A 21,868-nucleotide genomic window follows, 5' to 3' on the forward strand; every position below is an offset into this window, starting at 1 on the left:
CATTGATAAAGTGATATGATATGGAAACATTTGTTTTTTTCAAAACATTTCATGAACAAACATCCATCGTTAAAGGGGCTAGACGCAAGTTTGCCATTTTATACTCCCTACTGCCACCTCAGGTCATGTGTGTAACTGCACCTTCTAAGCTCGTGCATGACGGCACATCGGACCCGAAGTAACACCGTTTTGAGTGACAGTGCAGGATTTTAGAGACGGTTGTGGTGAACAGGTCTGAGCTCATTCTACACATTAGGACATTGTTGGAACATGTGGGGGGAGGAAAATGCTTTTTAAACTCCGTATAGTCCCTTTAAAGTCAAAGACAAAGACAAAATTGATAATAGATTCTCTTACTGTGATTCTACCTTTAGTTGTTTGGAGACCTTAAAGGAATAGGCCACCGTTTTTACATACTGAGATATGTTCTTACCTTAGCTTTGACGAGTTCTTTAGGACCTGTCTGATCTTCACCCGTGCCTTCAGTCACGTAAACACAGCGCAGACGGCGTTAGCATTTAGCCTCTCCCTCTCTCCTCTATAGCTCCAAAACAGGTCAAGATAGAAGCTACCAAGCTCTTCCACGTTCCCTATTTAAATATGGTTACGTGAAGTGTTCCACTACTAAGTATAATTACACAAAATTAAACAATGTGGATTTTCTAAGTGGATAAAAGTGGGAACTATATTGTAAGGCGTAATAATACCAGGAGTTGTTCGAAATCCGCGCAGTAATCTTCACTTTACTGTGCGGATGCCAAATTACTCCTGGTATTATTACGCCTTACAATATAGTCACAGACATTTTCGTCCAACCAGATCGACTCTGTGGCCTGGAGAGTTGGTGTGTGGGAGTGGGGGGTGAACATGTGCATTTGTTTTGTTTTGCGTTCACACCAAGCGCGGGCCGATCCGCGCCACAGAGGACGCTGTAGCTGTTTTTCTCTCGAGACGTGAACATTGTTTAGCTTAGTAAGCATAGCACATAACGTTTTTAGTTTGACCTGTGAGACTCAGCGGCTTAAGAAAGAACGCAAGGCAGCGGAATGTAAATGAGGAAATGAATGTCAGCGGTGCTCCATCGGTGCAGTCACATATCAAAATATAACTGAACCAAATCTTCAATGTCTGCTTGAAATGAGGAAAAGGGGCGGTTACACTTTGCAGTGGAGGTCCCGGGTTGTTTGTGTGGTCATTTTGGGAGTCACAGCCTCCAAGGTTTGGGGACCTCTGCACTAGAGCGGATTTTGCTTCAACACATTGAAGTTAGTTTTTCTTTTTTAGACTTGGTTAACACTCAGTTTAGACATAATTTAGTCCAATTTAGATCAATGTTGAATCCTTTTAGCCCCAATTTAGACCTGATTTGATCTAAGCGCGGAGCCGGCGCTTGGAAAGTCAAATATTTTACGAGGTTGTACAGGTTGTACTGTGAGGACATTGTGGCAACAGAATGACAAAATGAGATCTTTCATCTTTGGTGAAAGCATTTTTTCTAGTCTTGTAAAGCATTTATTTTTAGTCTTTGTTTATGTCAGTAATCCAATGTCCCACAGCAGTGATGTTTTGCTACATAATACTCTCTGTGCACCCTCTCACGCTGTCATCATGATGCTGAACCTTTTGACTTTTTCACAGTTGTTCTTTTGTCTGTTGAAATTGAAGTCCTTGGTTTTGGGCAGTTTAACGGCACAAGGACAAGTCATTCAATCATCATCCGAGGCCGTTAGACTAATATGAACACGGCTTTAAAAAATGGCCGGTTTTCTTTTCTTTTCACACACTAGCAACTCTTTTCTAGAACTTAATCATACTTTTTATTATAAGTGTAGTTCATGGTTCTTAATCCTTAATCTTTTCGACCTCATTTTATACTGTTAAGTAATTTGTGTGTAGCCTATGGCTTGATCAGGTTACTTTAATTTTTCATCTAAAAATGGTTGAAATGGAGAAGAATAAGTCATTAAAACAAATACAGAGTATGTATAGTACTGTATGTTGAACTCTTGAACTTGCCACTTAAAAAAGACACTTCAAAAGCGTTATTCACACGTGGATCCAAGACTCTGATTTAGCTTTTTCTTTTAATGTCTTCAAAATGTAATCCACTTACTTGTAATGCACTTTGTTTTGGCCGTGATGTTTTAGTCTCTAACTAATCATTGTTGTTGCATTTAGAACAGAAACCTGAAAGCACGCAGCGTGCTTCTTTGCTATGTGCAGCTTGGCGGCTGATTGAGGTCAATCTGTGATTTGTTTGGCCCTGGCCCTGGGGAGCGGATGTGATAGCTCCAAAAGACTTACAGTTGCCCGCAGCTTCCTGTTATTTAAGTATCTATCTTCCAACTGTTTGTTTTTGGCCTCCTGTGGACTCAGCAAAGCCAAACAGAATCACCGTTTACTAACTGCATGATGAATCCTGTTGTCTCTTCTGCTCTTGTGGTTTAGTTCACGGGCTTCATGTGAGTGGGTCGGAAAAAATGTTATCAGGCAAAAAAAATCTGTGGTATGCAGTGGAAAAAAAAACCCCTCCTGCGTGTCAACGTCTCTGTCGCTTAGGCCTTCAGTTAATGGACTTCACGAGATAAGTTTAACTTGTGTTTTCTTTTCTTTAGTATTCAGAGAAGTTCTGGGCCGCTCACTGGCTGCAACAGAGAGGACGAGGGCTTATTTAAACTTTCATCACTTCATATTCTCTCTTCTACTCCCCTATGCTTTTATTACTGGCGGAAATAACGCCAACTAAGAGTGAATGGAAATGTTGGCATATAGGCTAATGGATATAGGCTTTTACATTTTTTTGAGAGGAGGGCAATACTCTTGCAAAATCAACAAACACTGCACGCATGTGGTCTGCTGTAGATCACGTTTTTAACAACACTGTTCACGTTCACAAGCATAAGCCTTAAAGGTACTATTAAATGATGTATTTTCCTCTCCCTACATGTTCCAGCCATGTCCTAATGTGTAGAATGAGCCCAGACCTGTTCACCACAACTGCCTCTAAAATCCTGCACTGTCACTCAAAAAGGTGCTTAATATAGAAGCTGCAGTTACACATATGGCCTGAGGTGGCAGTAGTGAGTATAAAATGGCGAACTTGCATCCAGCCCCTTTAAGGTACATTTGTAGATTAAAATGACAGTAAGCTATGCAAACACATACTGCCTTTAAATGACATTAGATGCTAATCCACTATTAGTATGGTTAGCTGTAACAGGATTTAGAAAAGTGAGCGTGTTGTGCATCTTCAATCCTAAAGGAAATTAGCCTGTTGAGAGTGTGTTATGCTTCATGTTAGATGAGTTGTGTGTGTGCATGTGTCTGTGTGCTAAGATAATAGTATTATCTCCGCTCTGATTGTCCTGATGTGATCAACAGCAGCTCCTGGATTTTATATCACCCTCTAATGCCGGCCATCAAAGTCAGCGGAGAGGAGTGCGCATCTTCTTTGGTCAGAAGTTAATTGAATGTTCGTGTTGTACATCTGGCACAAGAGAAGAACAGAGATTAGAAGGCAGTGATCAAAATATCCTTTGAACAAAGAAAAAGTTAAAGTGCATCAAATACTTTATTTTTAATGCATTGCCCTGTATTTGAACTGCCATAAAGCGCCTTTAGAGGGGGCTTTAAACAGGGGAGTTAGTGTCGTTAATCCTTTTTTTTTTTTTTCATAGTTATTTTTGTAATTCATTAGTTAATGTAAAAATCATAACTGAGATTTAGATTAATTGCACTGCACTGTTTGGGTAAATTATATAATGGTAGCAGTTGTCTTAAGTGAATATTTCGACTAGTCTATGCATTTCTGATGGTGACCAGTCATGTGAGTTCAAAAATTGCCATGACCTTTAAGAACACCTATTAATACACTGCCTGACCTTTACCTGGATTAAAGTTATTGTTCTGATCTGGGGCTGCTGCAGTTGATCAGGTCTAGATTCAGCAACACTATGAGCCAAAAGAATGAGATCAGCTGAAACTGAACATCCTGAAGGTTTTTCCAATCAGTGGATTTCTTCCTCTCTGACGGCGCGGACACGTTCCAAGATGGCAATCATCAGTCATTTTCGCACATGGATTGGCCACCGCAGAGTCCAGATCTTACCCCCAGAATCTTTGGGATGTGCTGGAGAAGGCTTTGAGTCGTGGTCACACTCTCCCATCATCAATGATCAAGATCTTGGTGAAAAGTGAATGCAACTCTGGAGCTTTTGACTTTGCAGATTATTGACTAATGAATGCATGATGTAATCAAAGCTAAAGGCGCTACCACCAAATGGGCGTCTGACTTTTTTTTGGCGAGGTAGTTACTTTTCCTATTATCCATCCATCCATTTTCTTCCACTTTATCCGGAGCCACGTCGCGGAGGCAGCAGTCTCAGCAGAGATGCCCAGACTTCCCGATCCACGCACAGTCGCACACCTCCTCCAGCTGTTCTGGGGGGACCCCGAGGCGACACCAGGCCAGCTCGGAGACATGATCCCACCAGTGTGCCCTGGGTCTTCCACGAGGCCTCCTCCCAATAGGACTATTATTATATCCCTATTATTATTATTCCCTATTATTATACTTGCTGAAAATTAAAAAAAACGTATGCGATTTAGCCTAAAAAAGATCACAATTTATCAATGTTAGATTACATTGTGGGGCTGCATCCATTTTACTTCTCTTTAAAGCAATACAAAATAACTCATGCCCCTAGATGCCATAAGCGCCACTGCAGGTGTCGTAGCATGTTACGGTTTTTACTCAATTGTCTGTGAGAGTAAATACTACGCTGACAGAAAAGACAAAGGGAGAGAGGGATAATGTACATCCAATTACACAATGGAGATCACTTTTTTCACTCAAACTTGGCTGTAAATGCTGTTTTAGTGGTGCTAGCTCGCAGTTAGCTTTGACGGCTATCCTGTTAGCTTCTTCTTCGTGATTCCATTAGTGTGTATTAGGGCGTCCGATCCGGTGCAGGGAAATCTGCAATTGTGGTTTTCTGGCCAGAGACACCAGGGGGAGATGAAAGACCCTCTGATCATCCCATCAACACTTGTATTACCCCCAGAGGGACAATGACAATGATTTATTAAGGTAAACAAGTTACTTAGTACTGCTTTAAAATTACGACACAGCATTACAATTACAACCTTAAAGGCCCTATACCTGACTTTATTCAGGCACTGACATTTGTGATGAAAATCCTAGGTATAAAGCCGCCCCCCTATTTTATATATTTTTTTATCTAGTTGTTACATTACAGTGACAGTGTTCTGAAACCTTTTCTTTTTTCTTGAAACATGTTTTCAAACTCGTCTCAGTAAATAAATTGGCTGTTTAAAGGAATGCTGAGGACGCGTTTGAACAACAAATAGCAATTCAAAATTTCGGCACCTTCTGTTCCATTGTCAAATAGAGCCTTTAACGCCATGATTCTGTATGAATTTACAACCGATTGTGTAAGTGCTTTCAAGCTGTAAGATGTTCACCTTCAGGTGCCCACACACAGTCACACATACACACACACACACACGCTCACACACAATGCCATAACACAGCTGCTTTTTATCACCAGCGTTAAGCCCGTGACTTCTCTCTGCAAACTTCTGTCGACTCCTGCTTTCTAGCACATTACGAGGCGGAACAAACTACTGCGCTGTACGATTTACTTGCAGTACTTCTCCGAGCGCTTTATGCATCCGTCTTGAGTGAGCGGGGGCACGGGAACTGCTGACAACTTTGAAATCACTGTGGAATAATTTGCGACCCCTTGCCGCTAATGCCTATGTGAACAACCGAAAGGTCCGCAGCCAGCGCCTGAACAAATCACTCGCCCCTAAACCGATTGGGTGCTGAGTTATGGGAGTCTTAGGAGAAATGTCTCACACTTAAAAGGTTAGCCACATTCAAGTGCTAAAGATTTGTGCATGATTTGTGAACCGGTGCTAACACTTGCGCCGGCCTGTGAAACCGAAAGCGACGCTCCAGGAAGAGATTGTGAACTTCCTGTCTGCGCTTAGGTGAGGTGTAGACGAGACCGTGATGAAGATGAGCTAGTGTGATGTTGCGCAGTGGAGCATATGCCAGACACTTGCCACAGACGTGAAGAAATAATCTGCAAAGTAAGCTTGAATTTGATGCATTTGAACCTTATAGACTTTGAGATTGTGCTACATGTGATGCAGAGCCAGCTGGAGTTTTCTTTTTGGGCTGCGATGTTGTGATGACTGAATGAACTGTTCAGCAAAATGTTTGACGATATGTTCGCATAAAGATGAGATGGTTCTGAAAGCAAACGTCTACGCTGATCAGATAATGTTTTTTTAAGACTTGAGAGTATTTCAAACAAACTGCTGTCCTCAAATGGGATGAGGATGTTCAGCCTCTGCTATGTGAAATATTTTTGTATTTTGGTATTTATGTGATTAGTGGAAATGCAATGAACCACTACAAGGAGAAAGTATTGTGTATGTTGAATTACTGCTTTGAACTGCTTTGTGCTTGTGATGGGGAGATTGACTATTTTTAATACATTTTCTGTGACCTTTGTGATGTTTTTCCTCCTGTTCATCAGAGCTGGATGAGTTGGATTATGCTGTTGTAACGGCCTTATTAATATGCGGGGGCCCCTAAGCCTTGGAACAGCCTTCCGGTACTCGGCTCAGTCTGTAGACGAGTTCAAAACCAAATTAACAACTCACCTTCTTGCTTTGGTCTTCAGTTCGATGTAGATCAGACACAGTTTGTGTCTTTCACATTATTTGTGTTTAATTACTTGTGTAACAGGTGCTCGTCATATAAGTATTATGAAAAAGTTCATTTCCTTATGTTCGGTTCTGTTATTCAACTTCAACTGTGAAACTAATATATGATGTAGACTCACTACATGCAAAGTGACATATGTCAAGCCTTGGTTATATTTTTGATGATGGCTCACGTAATTATATGAAATTTTTAATTTGGGGTTTTTACAAGCTGAGCCATAATAATCCAAATGATATCAAATAAAGTTTATACATGTCTCACTCTGCACATAATGAGTCTATCATGTATTAGTTTCTCATCCTGCTCTGATGAACAGGAGGAACAAATCATAAAGGTCATGGAAAATGTATCAAATATAGCCAATTTCCCCATCACAGATCTTTCTGTTCTTAATCAGAAAAGCTCAGCAGTTATTCAACTTAATTGGAGGTAAAAACCTCCAATTAAAAATGTCATAAAATTAAAATAAAAAAAAGAATGGAGTGTAAGCCATAATCATCAAAATTCTAACAAACAAAGGCTTGTCACTTGTCACTTTGCATGTAAGGAATCTGTATCATATATTAGTTTCACATTTTAAGTTGTATAAGAGAAGGAAATGCACTTTTTCCATGATATTCTAATTATATGATGAGCACCTGTATTGTTACTGTACATCACTTTTGTCAACTGAGGTTGTTTCTAATGTGCTTTATAAATAAAATTGACACTGACATTAATATCTTAATCCATGCTTCCACTTTTACTGAAGTCACTTTGTTGAATGCTTTTGTCATTACATGACCAATATTGTTTTTGTTTGTTTATTATTTTGATGTCACCTTTACGCTTGAGCATGAACGATCGCACTGTAGTTAAAGCCACAATGTGTAACATTTCACCTCATAAATAGTATAGAATACAAGCATTTATTTGAAATGTGCGTTTGCTGTGAGCGGCTCAGCTCTCCTAAGTAACTTTACTGGGAGCGGGACGTCTCCCAAATGTGAGATTTAAGTTATGCTCTCACCCAAATCCATCCTCGACTCCACTGCAAAGATTGCATTGTCTGTGTCCAGGTCATGAGGAGCGTGTTTGCTGACATCAAAATGATGTTTAAGTATTCAGTTTGCAGTGTACCTTTTAACGTGCATAGCTTACATTTGTATTTTTTTCTTTTTTTTGTAGCAGCAGTCACCTCACAGAGGCTCCACAAAAATTGCTGATTCGTCCAAACATTACAACACTGTTCGGAAATGAACAATGTTATCTTCTCTTTCCCATAACAACACATGCATCATCACCTATAATTGGTGATACTTGGTTCAGACTGGCTTCTGCTTAACACTGAGCAACTGTTAAAAAGTCCCGTCAGCCGAGTGCCTTCAAGATTTGTTGTGTCGGCGCCTCATTGCACTGGCGTCTACTCGGAGCTCTCAGGAAGTGGTTAACCGTGATGGAAGATGGTACAAGGGGGTTTATAACGGCTCACAAAGCAAATGGAAAAATGACAAAGAGCCAACACTTACCTGGTCATTTACGTGAAATTAAAAGTCAGCGCCGGATGTGAGTTCTGCACATTGTGTCACTGGCACCTTAAATGCGTCTGTTTTGAACGGGCATGCGTCAAACTAATAGGAAAAGTGGCACTGTCGCGGGAGAAAATGATTGCTTTCATTAAGGCCATTGCTGATGTGAACCAGGTGGATTTTACAAGCTCTGGCTTTACAAAGTGCCCCAGTTGGAAGATATATATAGGTTCAGTAAGTTTCTATAATATCTAACTTACATGTATTTATATATTTTTGTACTGTATTGTTGACTGTATTGTTCTAGTAAGAAGATTCCTCTGCATTTTCATGAGCTTAAAATAGGCCGCTAACCCACAAGCTGTGTGTTTTGCCGCATTGCACTTTTGGGCCAGCGCTCCTGACTTCTTAATGTCAGTATACCCCCATAATGCATCTGACCTGAGATTTACTGGAAGCTGCATCCAAAGGCTTCCACATTTTATTGACTGAAGTGTTTATTAAAGTTTCAGGCAGTAACGTTTTTATGAACACCGGGTCAGCCTCGGCCTGTCTTTCTCTCAACAACTTTACTGCCGCTGTAAGATGCTGGGAAGCACAAAAATTGACTGGGAGGAAGCTTGGATTTTAAGAACCATAAATCTCGCTGTTGGCTTTCTGAACTGATCTAATTCGTCATTACTTGAATCAATGTAGGCTTTATAGATATTGATGACAGTACTTCTCTTCACAAGGCATGGATTTGGACTTGACATAAAAGTGCAATTTTGCTGAACTAAAGGAAAAAAACAAACATAAAGCAAACCTATAAAATCCCACGGCAGGATCTCATAGAAAAGGCAAGTTATTTAATTGGCCTAATGTTGCTGTTATGCCTTTGGGCAAGACACTTCACCTGCTTTACCTATGTGAGAATGTAGTACGGTAGTCGAATAGCTGTCTCGCGCCCATCGGTTTGGGACAGTGCATGTCACTGAACACACTTGAGCCTGGTATGAGCCAGACTGATCTTCCATGTGAAGAGATACATGGGGATATAGTCTGGTATTGTGCGATTTGAATCTCGTTGACTCCGGAAAAACCAAGCAGAGCCAATCATAGCACGGGAGGCGGGAGTTAGCGGCGTGTCATCTCCCGCGCCAGGATTTCCCATTAAACACCAGTGCTCCTTCGGGAACGAAAACAGTGAAGATGGCGGTGCACAATCGAAACAGACGGCTTGTCGAGTTGCGCTACTTCTCGTTGCTGCGCGTGTGCAGAACTATCGAGTCATTTTACATTCAGCCATCGAGTTCCGCTTTTTCAGCAAATAACATGATTTCATAAATTTTACTGTCGAATTAGGCAGTCTATTCTACATGTAATTAGTAAATGACGTAGCTGTTAAAACAATTTGCCTTTAAATATCTTTCTGTTGAAAATATAGGCTTTAAAAACAAAAAAAGTACAAGTTTTGTCAATAATCAGAAAGCATAACCGTTTAAATGTCATAAAAGTTGCTGAGGAAAGAGTCGTCTGCTCTTTAGTTACGTAATATTATGCAAGACAAAGTTTACCAGCTGTTAATAACTGGGCAAAGACATGTGCACATGCGCGTTGATACTGTCAGTGCAGCTTGACAAAGAAGTGCATCTCGACGTTACAGCGGCCGTGATCTTCACAGTGATCTTTTTAAAGCTGGGGTACCTAATTTCAAACATTGACATTTTTTGTTTTGTCCAAAACTTGTTTCTAGCTCTCACAGTCCCTCCTGTGTATTCAAATTGTTCAAAGAATGTAATTATGCACATTTCACACCCGTATACAGCACTGAATGGTGACAAAGTGAAGCAGTTTAGATTAGACTTCTATCATCCATTGCTCCAATAAAACTTTAGGTGAAGACAATACAACAAGGTCTGTGTTTTGCTGTGTTTACATCGTACTCTGAGGTGGCAAAAATAAATGTATTCCACAACACCAAAAATATCAGGTACCCCAGCTTTAAGTAAAGCCTTCTGGGAGTTCAAATCTCACTGTGATTGGTTAAATATCAGTCAAAGAACATGATGGTTGTCGTCGGAATGTGCGTGTTCACAGATCAGGGTCAGGGTGGTTACATTTCTGATTAATGTTTCAAAATTGAAGATTTTTAAACACATCCAGGAGCATATTTGAGAGAAGACTGAAATGTGACCTGCTGCGTGTTTTTGAAGGTCCAAACATACTCTGAGGTGGCAAATGTATTCCACACCAAAAAATCTGGTACCCCAGCTTTAAAGCCGCTGCTCTGAGGGTTTTCGTTTGTGATCGTTTGTTGACTACAAACAATCATGGCGTAGGACATAAACACAAAGCGTAGGTCTCTTTGTTTGATTGGTTCTCTCTCGTTCAACCTGCGATCGTTAGCCCCGCCTCGAGTCTCCATTTGGAAATTGCGTCCTATTACCACAATCCCAAACTGTCTTTATGTGTATTAATAAATGCATAAATAAAGTCAGTCTAGCTTTATTCCAGGCTATGTAAACACACCACACTGGATTGTAGCCATGGGCTGATATTACCATCTGTTGTCCCACTCTCGCTCTCACAAACACACATTGTACATGTTATTAGTGGCAGGAGAAACTGGAGCGCCCAGAGAACACAAACGCAGACACAAGGAAGACATTGGTAATTGGTGAAGTAACTTTGGGCAACAAACAAAGTGCTATTTTTCTGACAAATGGATTTGCATTTTACGTGTTAAAATGCAGGTTCATGTTACGGCATTTCAAAACAAACATTTGAGACAAGACTGAAATATAAACCAGTCGCTGGCCGATATATCGATATTTACGATATATCGATATATCGATATATTTTTAAATGAGATATGGAATTAGACCATATCGCATATATCGGGATATTTCAAATTCAAATGAGCTCTTAAATTACCTAAAAAAAAACGGGTAATATCAAGCTGATTTTTAAAAAGTTTATCTTAAAGGGACTATAAGGAGTTTAAAAATGTTAAAATTAAGTATTTTCCTCCTCCTACATGTTCCAGCCATGTCCTAATGTGTAGAATGAGCTCAGAACTGTTCACCACAACTGTCTCTAAAATCCTGTACGGTCACTCAAAAATGTCACTTCGGCCCGAATTGCCGTCATGCACGAGCTTAATATAGAAGGTGCAGTTACACATATGGCCTGAGGTGGCAGTAGTGAGTATAAAATGGCGAACTTGCTTCCAGCCCCTTTAAACTGAGCACCTTATATTGTTGTCTCTTTATATATAAATGCTACCCTCAAAAAAAGATTGCTGTATTTTATTTTCTGGGCTATTTTTATTTAAGATTTTTCTTTATTTCAATGTGCACCTTACGGAGCTTTATTATACAGTGTTTATGTTTACATTTCATAGAGAGTTTTCAATAAAACTACTCATATTTGGCTTTGACTTTGACTTAACATTTCATTTCACAGCTCTCACTTTGCGGAAAAAATATCGGGATATCGTATCGATATTCAACCAAAATATATTGGGATATGATTTTTAGTCCATATCGCCCAGCCCCAATATAAACTAATCCCATGCATATGTTTGTAAGGTCTAAACCAAAGGGTTAGCTGACTTTATGCACAATAAAACACCCTGGTGACGAAAGATTCTTTTGTCTGGAGAAACAATTATTCCAAAAATAATTGCAGTCTTTTACAATTTGCAGCCTTGATTTTAATTGAACAGATTTGAAAATGATCTTCTTGTGTCTTTCTCTTGTGTAGAAAATGTGCTGCTGCTGAAACCGGGACGATGAGGATGCTGGGAGGAGGCCACTACCCAAAGTGCAGCCCTTGCTAGACTGCATTTCACACAAATAAAGAGCAACGAATCCTTTCTCGCCCCCGACCCCTCTCCGCCCCGGGACCTCCTGACCCCGACCCACCCATGGCCAACCATCTGGAGCTGATCCAGGAGCTGCAGCAGCTGGACAAGGTGCCCAGCCTGGAGAGGTTACGAGCGGCGCAGAAGAGGAGGACGCAGCAGCTGAAGCGATGGGCTGTGTACGAGAAGGAGATGCAGAACAAGAAGAAAAAGGCCGACAAGAAGAGCCGCTGCATCAACAACAATCAGCAGGAGTCCAGGAAGCACGTGTCCTTTGCAGCGAATGTGGCGCTACTGGAGGCTTCGGCGAGGAATGATCCGGAGGAAGGTGAGAGCGCAGATAAAAATACATATGCTTTGTGAGCGCTGCTGTTGTATTGTGTATCTAATGCAAAAGTAGACATTGTTACTTGTGTTTTTTCCCGCTCTGCTGGTTTAAAAACAACAGTAGAAACAAGCCATGACTAGAGACGCACCGATCCAGCTTTTTTGCTACTGATACCGATACAGGGGTTTGAGTATCTGCCGATATCCGATATTTACCGATACCAAGAGACTTTCTTAAAGGAATAGGCCACCGTTTTTTCATACTGAGATATGTTCTTACCTCTCCCTCTCTCCTCTATAGCTCCAGGTCAAGATAGAAGCTAGAATAGGGAAAACGTGGAAGAGCTTGGTAGCTTCTATCTTGACCTGTTTTGGAGCTATAGAGGAGAGGGGGAGAGGCTAAATGCTAACGCCATCTGGGCTGTGTTTACGTGATTGAAGGCACGGGTGAAGATCAGACAGGTCCTAAAGAACTCGTCAAAGCTAAGGTAAGAACATATCTCAGTATGTAAAAACGGTGGCCTATTCCTTTAAAAGGGGCATTCCCTGAGTGAAACATTTAATGGACTCTTTTCTCCATTTTAAGATCAATAAAGCCATATTTTATTGTCATGATATTACAGCTCAATTGATAAACTAATGGATAAACATTAAACAAGGATCACTGGACTTTTCATCCTTGGGTATGTCACAGGCTTTAGGTTACATTAATATAAACAACTCACATGAAGTGATCTGATCATTACAAATATGTGAGATCAGTTATTTCTTAAACTAAAATACAAACACTTGGCTTCAGCAGGGGTTATTTTATTGAATTCGGCTTCCATAGGTAGGATTTCTATCATAGTTTCTAACCCAGCCTTGATTCGTATTCGTCAGCATTAGCATGCACCACCCGCTAGCTTTAGCATGTTATTGCTAGCACGGCATTTTGCCTAACGATCGAGAATACATTTTAGGAATTCTCCAGGTTCTTTGCTTTAAAATGATATACAACATGCCCATATTGACTTAGATTTAGGTGGTAAAAGTTGTGTTTTTAAGGCGTTGGTATCAGTTCAGAATTGGATATTTGAAGCCAATACCCGATATCGTATTTTTCGCAGTATCTGCTCTGATATCTGACACCAGTATTGGATCGGTGCAACCCGAGCCATCACTTTGTTCACGTTATTTCATCTGCTGCTTTAATAAACGTGCTGTAATATGTTTTCCTCCATTTTGGCAAATCCTTTAACTTATTTCGTGCGCCCTCTGGTGGCAGCTCTTCCACACAACACAGATGGGACATTCAAAAACGACTGGAAGTGTAAATGCTAATGAATGCGCTGCTTGTTTGCATCCGAAATGGGAGCGTCACTGACACTTAAAAGTATGAAACGGTTTTAAAAGTGGGGGGACACATTTCGCGCTCTAGCCGGGACTCAAACTGACGGTGCTGATGCGGGAAAAGTAACCGTTCCCTCAGGGCCTCGTGCTGTGCGTGAGATTCCACTTTTATATCTCTGAAATAAACAAAAAGCTGAGTCCAGTTTCCTCCCTGGATACGCTGTTTTTCACATTGCCTTTATTTAGATTAAAGTTGTCGTGGTGTGCCCCATTTGTCCCTTTGGTCGCCACCCTTACTGTGTCATCTTTTTTTAGTCCTGCCATGGCTATTTGTTATTTTTTTTGCTGGCTTTCCTCTCTCCAAACCCAGGTGCTGTGCGTCTGAAGCCAATCTGTCCGAGGTGGTTTTGGTGCATTGTGCAGGTGCTTCATCTCCTGCACTGCGCGGTGGGACATTATTGTTTCTTAGGATCTTTGTTTGAGATCTCGTCAAGCCGAAGGACATTCTCACAAGGCACCTACTGTAGGAAAACAGATTGTCTTCATATCGTTTTGTTAGCCTGTCAGCGAGCACAGATAGATACAGCCGCCCTGGTTTTATTATCAGAATGTCAAAAACACGGCTTGCACTGGAATTCCATAAAGCCATATCTTACGAGGCTGTACACAAATAAAACCCACCGCTCGCACGGTGAAGCGGATTGTCGGAGAAATGCTAAATATTTGACACCTGTGTTGAACGATATGTTGCTGTTCCATCTGTAGCGTCGTCACAGAGCGCGCTCAGAGCCCGGGGATGCTACATTTGAATAATTACTCTCATTTCCGCCTCACCTCTCCACACGAGCCTGTATCCAAATGCCAAGGTCAGGAAATCCATTAGCTGAGCAGGCACTCAAGCCACCAGTGGAGACGCAGTCCATTCTAACCGAATTTGTTCTGCCAGCGAACTGTTTTATCATTGAAGTAATAGAGCTGTCACACTGCGATGCAGCTGCGCCAGTGCTTTAATTAAAATTCCCTCACATGGCGCCTAACCCTGCTCATTTAGAAAATAATTGTTTTCCTCTGGTTCAGTCTCCTGCTGATGCCACGATACTGAGAGTCTGAGTCGGTGAAACTGGCTGCTATCTCTCTGATATGCTATCTCCCTGAACTTCTGCTCTGAATTAATTTGGCTTTATCTGAGCGGAGATGGCCTGTGGCGCTGCTACTGTACACGTTAGCTGTCTTTAACCAATATAAAACGCATACAACCACAAATTGGACAAAGATGAATAAATGTAATTGGGCTGAAAAATGTTCATGTGACTGGGAGATGTTTATGTGCATTTGGCCACATAGTTACATATAGATACAGACGGCATCTCGTCATAGAAGGGGGCGTGGCCTCGCCAAGGGGGAAAATAGAATCTTTAGAGAAACACAATTTTACGCTCCTTTTTGCCATTTTCTGGTGGAATATCAACTTATTTATCACATACAAATAAAGTCAAGTCTAAATCGGGCCCATATGGGTATTTTCTCACAGCAGATTGTTCAGTAGAAGTGGAAAAACGGCAGTTGTTGCTAGCGCTAGCTAACCGTTAGCATTAGCCCAATTCCAGAGATGCCATCTGTATCTATACATACAGACGGCATCTCTGGAATCGCCCATATATGGTCATTTTTGAAAACAGTTAAGGGGGAAAACAATTTTGAGAAAAATCTAAACTTTCTCTAATTATTCAAAAAACACTTCAACAAACGCTGAATTATAAATAGTTTTCTACTAAATAAAAATACAAAGACATGGAGAGGAGCAAAGTGGTTCAACAGCCCATAAATACATTAAAAAAAACGGAGATTGCTAACATGTTGCTACATGCTAGCATCGTGCTAATGCTAATGCTAGCTAGCGCTTGCTAAGATTGCTGTTTTTTCACTTCTACAGAAAAACCGGCTGTGAAAAAATATCCGTATGGACCCGATTTATACTGGACTTTATTGGTATGTGATAAATAAGTTCATATTCATTGTGGTCATACCGCCTTTGCGATGCCCAATCCCGTCAGACCTTGGAAGCTAAGCAGGGAAGGGCCTGGTCGGTACTTGGATGGGAGACCGTTTAGTAACACCAGGAAGCCTAGCGAATGTAGTGAGTGAGTGGTTGGTAGTGGTCGGAGGGCCCGATGGCGCAGACTGGTTGCCTCGCTTCCGTCAGTCTACCCCAGGGCAGCTGTGGCTACAATAGTAGCTTACCACCACCGAGTATGGAGTGAACGAATAGTGCAATGTAAAGCGTCTTTGATTGTCCAGAAAAGCGCTATATAAAACTGATGCATTATTATTATTATTCCACCAGAAAACTAAAAAGAATGAAAACTTGTGTTTCCTAAAAGATTCTATTTTCCCCCTCAGTGAGGCCATGCCCCCTTCTATGACGAGATGCCGTCTGTGTCTATGTTGCTGAATGTGGTGTGGTGGAGAGGGAGATAAAGTGAGGGTTTGAAAGAAGGTTTTAATACCCTGAACCTCAACACATGATTATACACTGCGCTTATGTTGCTCTGTTTGTGTTTCTGATAAAACATTTCTATTTTTATTAATCTTTGAATATAAATATTTAAACATTCATCATGGGTGCTGATTCATCGTGAACCAGCACTCGGGAAAAGGGACACAAAGAATACAAAATCACCCACAATTATGTTTTATTTTAGAGGATTTTGAGTGCGGTGTTGGCAGTGATGCGGTCGCTATATCAGACTGTTGCAGTAAAGAGGGAGCTGAGTCAGGGCTCTCGATTTAAGATAAGATAATCCTTTATTGATCTCACAATGGAGAAATTCACTTGTTACATTTGGCTCTCAATAAGATCACTCAGGGTGTGCAAAATAGACTGAGTAAAAGCAAAAATCTTAAGAAGCAGAAATATAAACAATAAGACAATAAAATAAAAAAAATAGAACAGACTATAAAAAGTACAATATCAATAGTTTGTCAATAAGTGACGCTGATACAGGAAATAAGGTGCCTACCCTCACCTCTGGTCATGAGATCTGGGTAAAGACCGAAAGGACAAGATCGTGGAAACAGACGGCTGAATGAGTTTCCTTCTCAGGGTGGTTAGGCACACCCTCCCAGATAGGGTGAGGAGCTCAGTCACCCGGGAGGAGCTCAAGGTAGAGCTGCTGTTCCTTGGAGGACCAAGGACACGCTGCAGGGACCATGTCTCTGAGCTGGCCTGGTGCTGCTTTGGGATTCCCCCAGAACAGCTGGAGGAAGTGTGCGTGGATGAGGAAGTCTGGGTATATCTGCTCAGACTGTTGCTCAGCTCCGGATAAAGCGGAAGGAAATTGATGAGTAGCATGTAGTATTTTCTTTGTAATTAAGCTATGACAACAGGGCTGCATTTACTATTACTGACAGCCTGCACTGTGACTGTAAACTTCGCACCTCGATATTCTACTTTTTATTGTCTGTTCTAAATTTTATTCTATTTTTATTTATTCTTTTTTCCCTGTTATAATTCCACCCCTAGGATTTTTGCTTTGAATTATCGTGCATAAGATACCTCTTTTTTCTACTATTTAACTGTTTGCACATTTCCTGTCTGTTTGCACAACCTGAGTGATCTTATTGAGAGCCGAATGTAGCAAGTTAATCTCTCTGTTGTGGGATCAATAAAGGATTTTCTTATCTTGTTCCTCGTTATCCCTTTATCCATCTGCACCATCACCATGTTATATAAAAATGATGAAGGCGAGCGCTTCAAAGGTCTAGTATAACTCACAAAAGCGAAGACCATTGCTCTTCAAGGACGGTGCATGAAGTGCGCGGAGGCTTCCTGTAGCATAAAGTCAGTCTAAGAATCTCTTTGAAAGTCCTTTGTGATAACACGATCCAGCCTCCACACAGGTCTTCAAGGTCTTCATCAGGGCTCGCGGGTTATAAAGGGAGATTTCTGGTATTAATATTCTGTTTGGATAGAGCATACAAACATGTTCTTGACTGTAGCGCTGAGAGCTTGCGAGCGAGCCAGCGACTGCATCATCAGACACATATGCTGGTGCGTCTGAGCCGTGAGCTGCTCCAGATGGACCGAGAGGCCTGGGATTCGCCTCGCCTGAATGCTCTGTTGGATTCTGCTGCTGTGTGTAACCTCAATAAACAAGCGATTATAGAGACCTAGACTAATAAGTTGGGCAAATTGCATAAAAAGAAAGCATCTAATTAAGCAAAGCTATGTTAATTCACAATTTTGATGCTTGGTTGCAGCTGCCTGGCTACACAGAGGTGCTGCTGTGAAGTGGTGTGGGTTTGAAGTCCTAAGAGCTCTTTGCAACATTTCCTCACTTTGAAGCCGTGGGTACTGCGGCGGCTGATGTTCACCTTCCTCTTTAGTTGTTGGAAGAAACGCAATATGTCCATTAACCAAAGACGCCCACCACTTTATCATCTGCGTGCCTTGGAGACGCCATGTCTTATGTAACAGTATTATAGCAACATAATAACACTTTGCTATTAGATAGAGTTTAGTGCATTTTGAACCTGTTGCTGCTAATGCATGTGCTCACAGACTCCATTAAAGACGTTGCACATAAAGAAAGCTTGGCACAACTGAATTAGGTTTGGAAATCAGCAAAACATTGCCATGGTGGATGCATCATACGCAACACAAGTGAAAGTGACATCTTCCAAAACAGTTTCAAAAGGAAATGTTTTGGGAATTCCATAAAACTTGAGCCGTTTTCAAGCTTTTTTTAAATTACAAACAATGAAAGAGGAAGCCACTAAATTAAAATGTTAGTTGTGGTCCAAACGTATTCCTAACTTTTCTAACACATTTGTAATATCCTGATTCTTCATAGGGACGAGTTTATCGGTATATTTCACAACTTGCTGGAACACTGTAGCAAAAATGCTGGAAAATTAGGCTAGAACTTAAGGAAATGTATACAAATGCTTTATAATTAGATGGTGTTTTTCCCACAAATGTCTGAGTTTATAATGTACTAAAGGACGACAGAACGAATTTCATTCCACTACGAGAAAAAAAGGCATTGTGCTTTTAAGACTTAAATAAAGACCACACTTAAAACAGACAATTTTATACGGATCGTCATGAAACAAGGTGTGGATAAAAATGTATCAGTCGAAGTATACCGTATTTTCCGGACTCGCTCCAGAGTATAAGACGCACCAGCCAAAAAATGCCTAATGAAAAAAAAAGCAACAGGTGTACGGTATGCTAATGTAAAACATTGATGGTTAGCTATGGTAGTGATGGTGTCTGGTATGTTAACGTCACATAACCAGTCCAGATAACTATAGCATAAAGAACACACCAAACTCCCAAATCACTGAATCCACTGAAATCTTCATCCTCAGTGTCAATTCTGAACAATCGCCATGGCAACGACCTGGGCACAGAGTCGTAACTGCACCGTTGACAAGCCTCTCCCGGCAGCGCGTTTTTCAAGCTCTTATTTGCAAACTCGTTCCTCTCGCTGTGGCCATCGAGCTTTTAGCCCGTGATTAGCTTTGTTTTGTTTCTTCTCGAAGAGTAACCTCCGCTTCTCGCTCACTCCAAACTTTCTTTCTGCTGCTCGATTAGCCTGCAGTGCCCTCTAGTGGCATGTGAAAGTATATATTTGAATTTTAAAAAAAGGAAAACAAATCACATATTTAGTCGTTCTGGAGTATAAGACGCACCTGCCAGACCATGAAAACAAGTGTGCCCTATAATACGGAAAATATGGTAGTATTTAGTAGTAAAAAAAACAACGTTTTCATTGTTCTTAAATGTACTGTAAAAGTACTGTTTGTTCAATAATGTGCTCAAACAAGGGCTTGGTGTCAATATTGGTGGGGACACTTGACCTCGCCAAAGTTGGTGGAGACATGTCCACACCAGACCTGAAGGAAGTGACGCCCATGTGCACAAACAATAAACAAATAAAGTGAAAGTAAAGTAAAAGCATGCACTTCCATTATTCTGGTCAAATTTTGGCAGCACTGAAAGTTTTTGTTTGATAAAATGATCTCAAATTAAAATAGATACTGTACCTTTGGCCAATATTCATGCAATTTCCTCTGGCTTTAAGTTTGTCCAACCGGATGTGACATAATGTGAAGTTAACCTAATATAACTTCAGAATATACTTGATTTGGCCTTGAAACTATAACTGCACGATATGAGAAAAACTGCAATTCTATTCTATTCAATACTGTACTAATTGTTTAATTTTACATGCTAGCATAGCAACAAACTCCCTCCTGTAAATGAGTGATTTGAGTGACTTCGTCCTTCAACATAAACTTTGGGGACTGCAACCTTATTCTTCTGCCTTGAAAAACCTGCCCCTAAACCTGTCTCCTAAGTTTCCCCTTTATTTGTCAACACATATATTATTCAAGTTCACCTGTATTATTGCCTTGGTGTTTGGAGACTCTCGCCGCTCCCTGAGAACTGACGACGCACAAAGGAGAAATCAAAAGCGTCTGCCTCATTGTTCAGCAGAGCTCAGGTCTGTTTTAACATAAACACATAAAAGTCATTATTGCATTTGAAACGGCACCACGTGAATGTAAACATCACAGCTGAAAGGATTAAAACCTGCGGGCAGCGAACGTAACACAACAGACTCTGCTTTAAAGAGACTCGCTCCGCTAATGCAGATCAGTCCAAAGCGACAATAAAAGAGGATTTGTTTGTTTACATAGTGCCAGGTTTGCAATCGAATCCAAAATGATCATACACAAAAGTGGTTTTAACTGAATCCTATACAGCTGTGCTCTCAATAATACTATTTTCTTTTGCTGCAGCGCTGTCAGCTCAAGCAAATGAGGAGGCAGACGCGGGGCATGGAAATGGAAAATAAACTTATTCAAGGCTCAGACTGTCATGAAATCGAATGGAAGTAATCTCAATCTTGTGATGCCTTTGTATGTTAGCTGGCATTGTAATAAGCAAATATGTCGTCAGTAATTACCAGCCGCATTTTGAACTGTCTCAATCCCTATGCAAAACCTTTCATGTAGATTAATCCTGTGTTTGCCTTGTATGCGTCAGTAGTGTTGTGTTCCGTGGGGGTGTTGACCAGGGGCTTTGGTGATGCACATTGGTTTTGTCAGTTCTTTTTTGTCGCCGACAGTGGTTGGGCATGGCGGCGTTCGGCTGTCAGCGCTCCGTAAATAAGAGTGGCCATGAAGAAAGGCAGATAAAAGGTTGGTTGAGACGGGGGATGCAAAGGCCGGACACACAGTGATGCAGTGGTCACTGGGGGCGAGATAATCTCCCCTCGCATTCGGCGCGCCGTTCCAAATACGCCGAAATATCACCCACTTGGGCACACAGCAAGCAGCTTTTACACAAATATTACTCAATTGGATTCAGTTTGTTTTTTTACACTGTTTGATCCCACAGAGAGAGAGGCTGTGCTTGATTTACAGGGTCTGCCCGAAGCTAAATGTTGTCCCTTGATGTTTGTGGACGATGCTGAGAAAATGAATAGTCTCAATTTTGGACACGCTCGATAACAATCATCAAGTGAACAACCAGAATTGTATAAAGGACATCGTACTCGCAGCTTCTATATTAAGCTTGTGCATGACGGCAGGATTTTAGAGGCAGTTGTGGTAAACAGGTCTGAGCTCATTCTACACATTAAGGCATGGCTGGAACATGTAGGGGGAGGAAAATACTTAATTTTAGCATTTTTAAACTCCGTATAGTCCCTTTAAAGAAGAACAAAGTAACTTGTTTACCTTAATAAATCCTTTTCGTAGTCCGTCTGTGGGTAATACAAGTGCTAATGGGATGATCGGAGGGTCTTTCATCTCCCCCTGATGTCTCTGGCCAGAAAACCACAATTGCAACTTCCTGCGTCCAGGTCGGAGGCGCAATACACATTAATAGAATCACAAAGAAGAAGCTAACAGGCTAATGGGCAAAGCTAACTACGGGCTAGCGCCACTTAAATAGTATTTACAGCCAAGTTTGACTGAAAAAAATGATCTCCATTGTGTAACTGGATGTGCAATATCTCTCTCTCCCTTTGCCTTTTCTGTCAGCTTAGTATTTACTCTCACGGATAATTAAAATGCACT

The 21,868-nt window shown here is 41.0% G+C and overlaps 1 protein-coding gene and 1 long non-coding RNA gene across 4 annotated transcripts in view; both read left to right on the forward strand.

Annotated features, from left to right (window-relative positions):
* Positions 1-21,868, forward strand: part of LOC306980135 — an 857,770-nt gene that overhangs the window by 714,035 nt on the left and 121,867 nt on the right. The gene's annotated exons all lie outside the window — the stretch shown is intronic.
* Positions 1-21,868, forward strand: part of ppp1r16b (protein phosphatase 1, regulatory subunit 16B) — a 184,348-nt gene that overhangs the window by 41,455 nt on the left and 121,025 nt on the right. For 2 of the 3 annotated variants that reach the window (XM_079579284.1, XM_079579285.1), the window contains exon 2: positions 12,016-12,443. In XM_079579284.1, coding sequence (XP_079435410.1) covers positions 12,179-12,443 — 265 coding nt within the window. In that variant the 5' untranslated portion in view covers positions 12,016-12,178. Of the gene's footprint in view, positions 1-6,046; positions 6,118-12,015; positions 12,444-21,868 lie in introns of those variants that run through there. The other variant, XM_079579286.1, reaches the window with a different exon arrangement.

This window comes from Gobius niger (assembly GCF_951799975.1).
Source record: "Gobius niger genome assembly, chromosome: 20".
Lineage (NCBI taxonomy): Eukaryota > Metazoa > Chordata > Actinopteri > Gobiiformes > Gobiidae > Gobius > Gobius niger.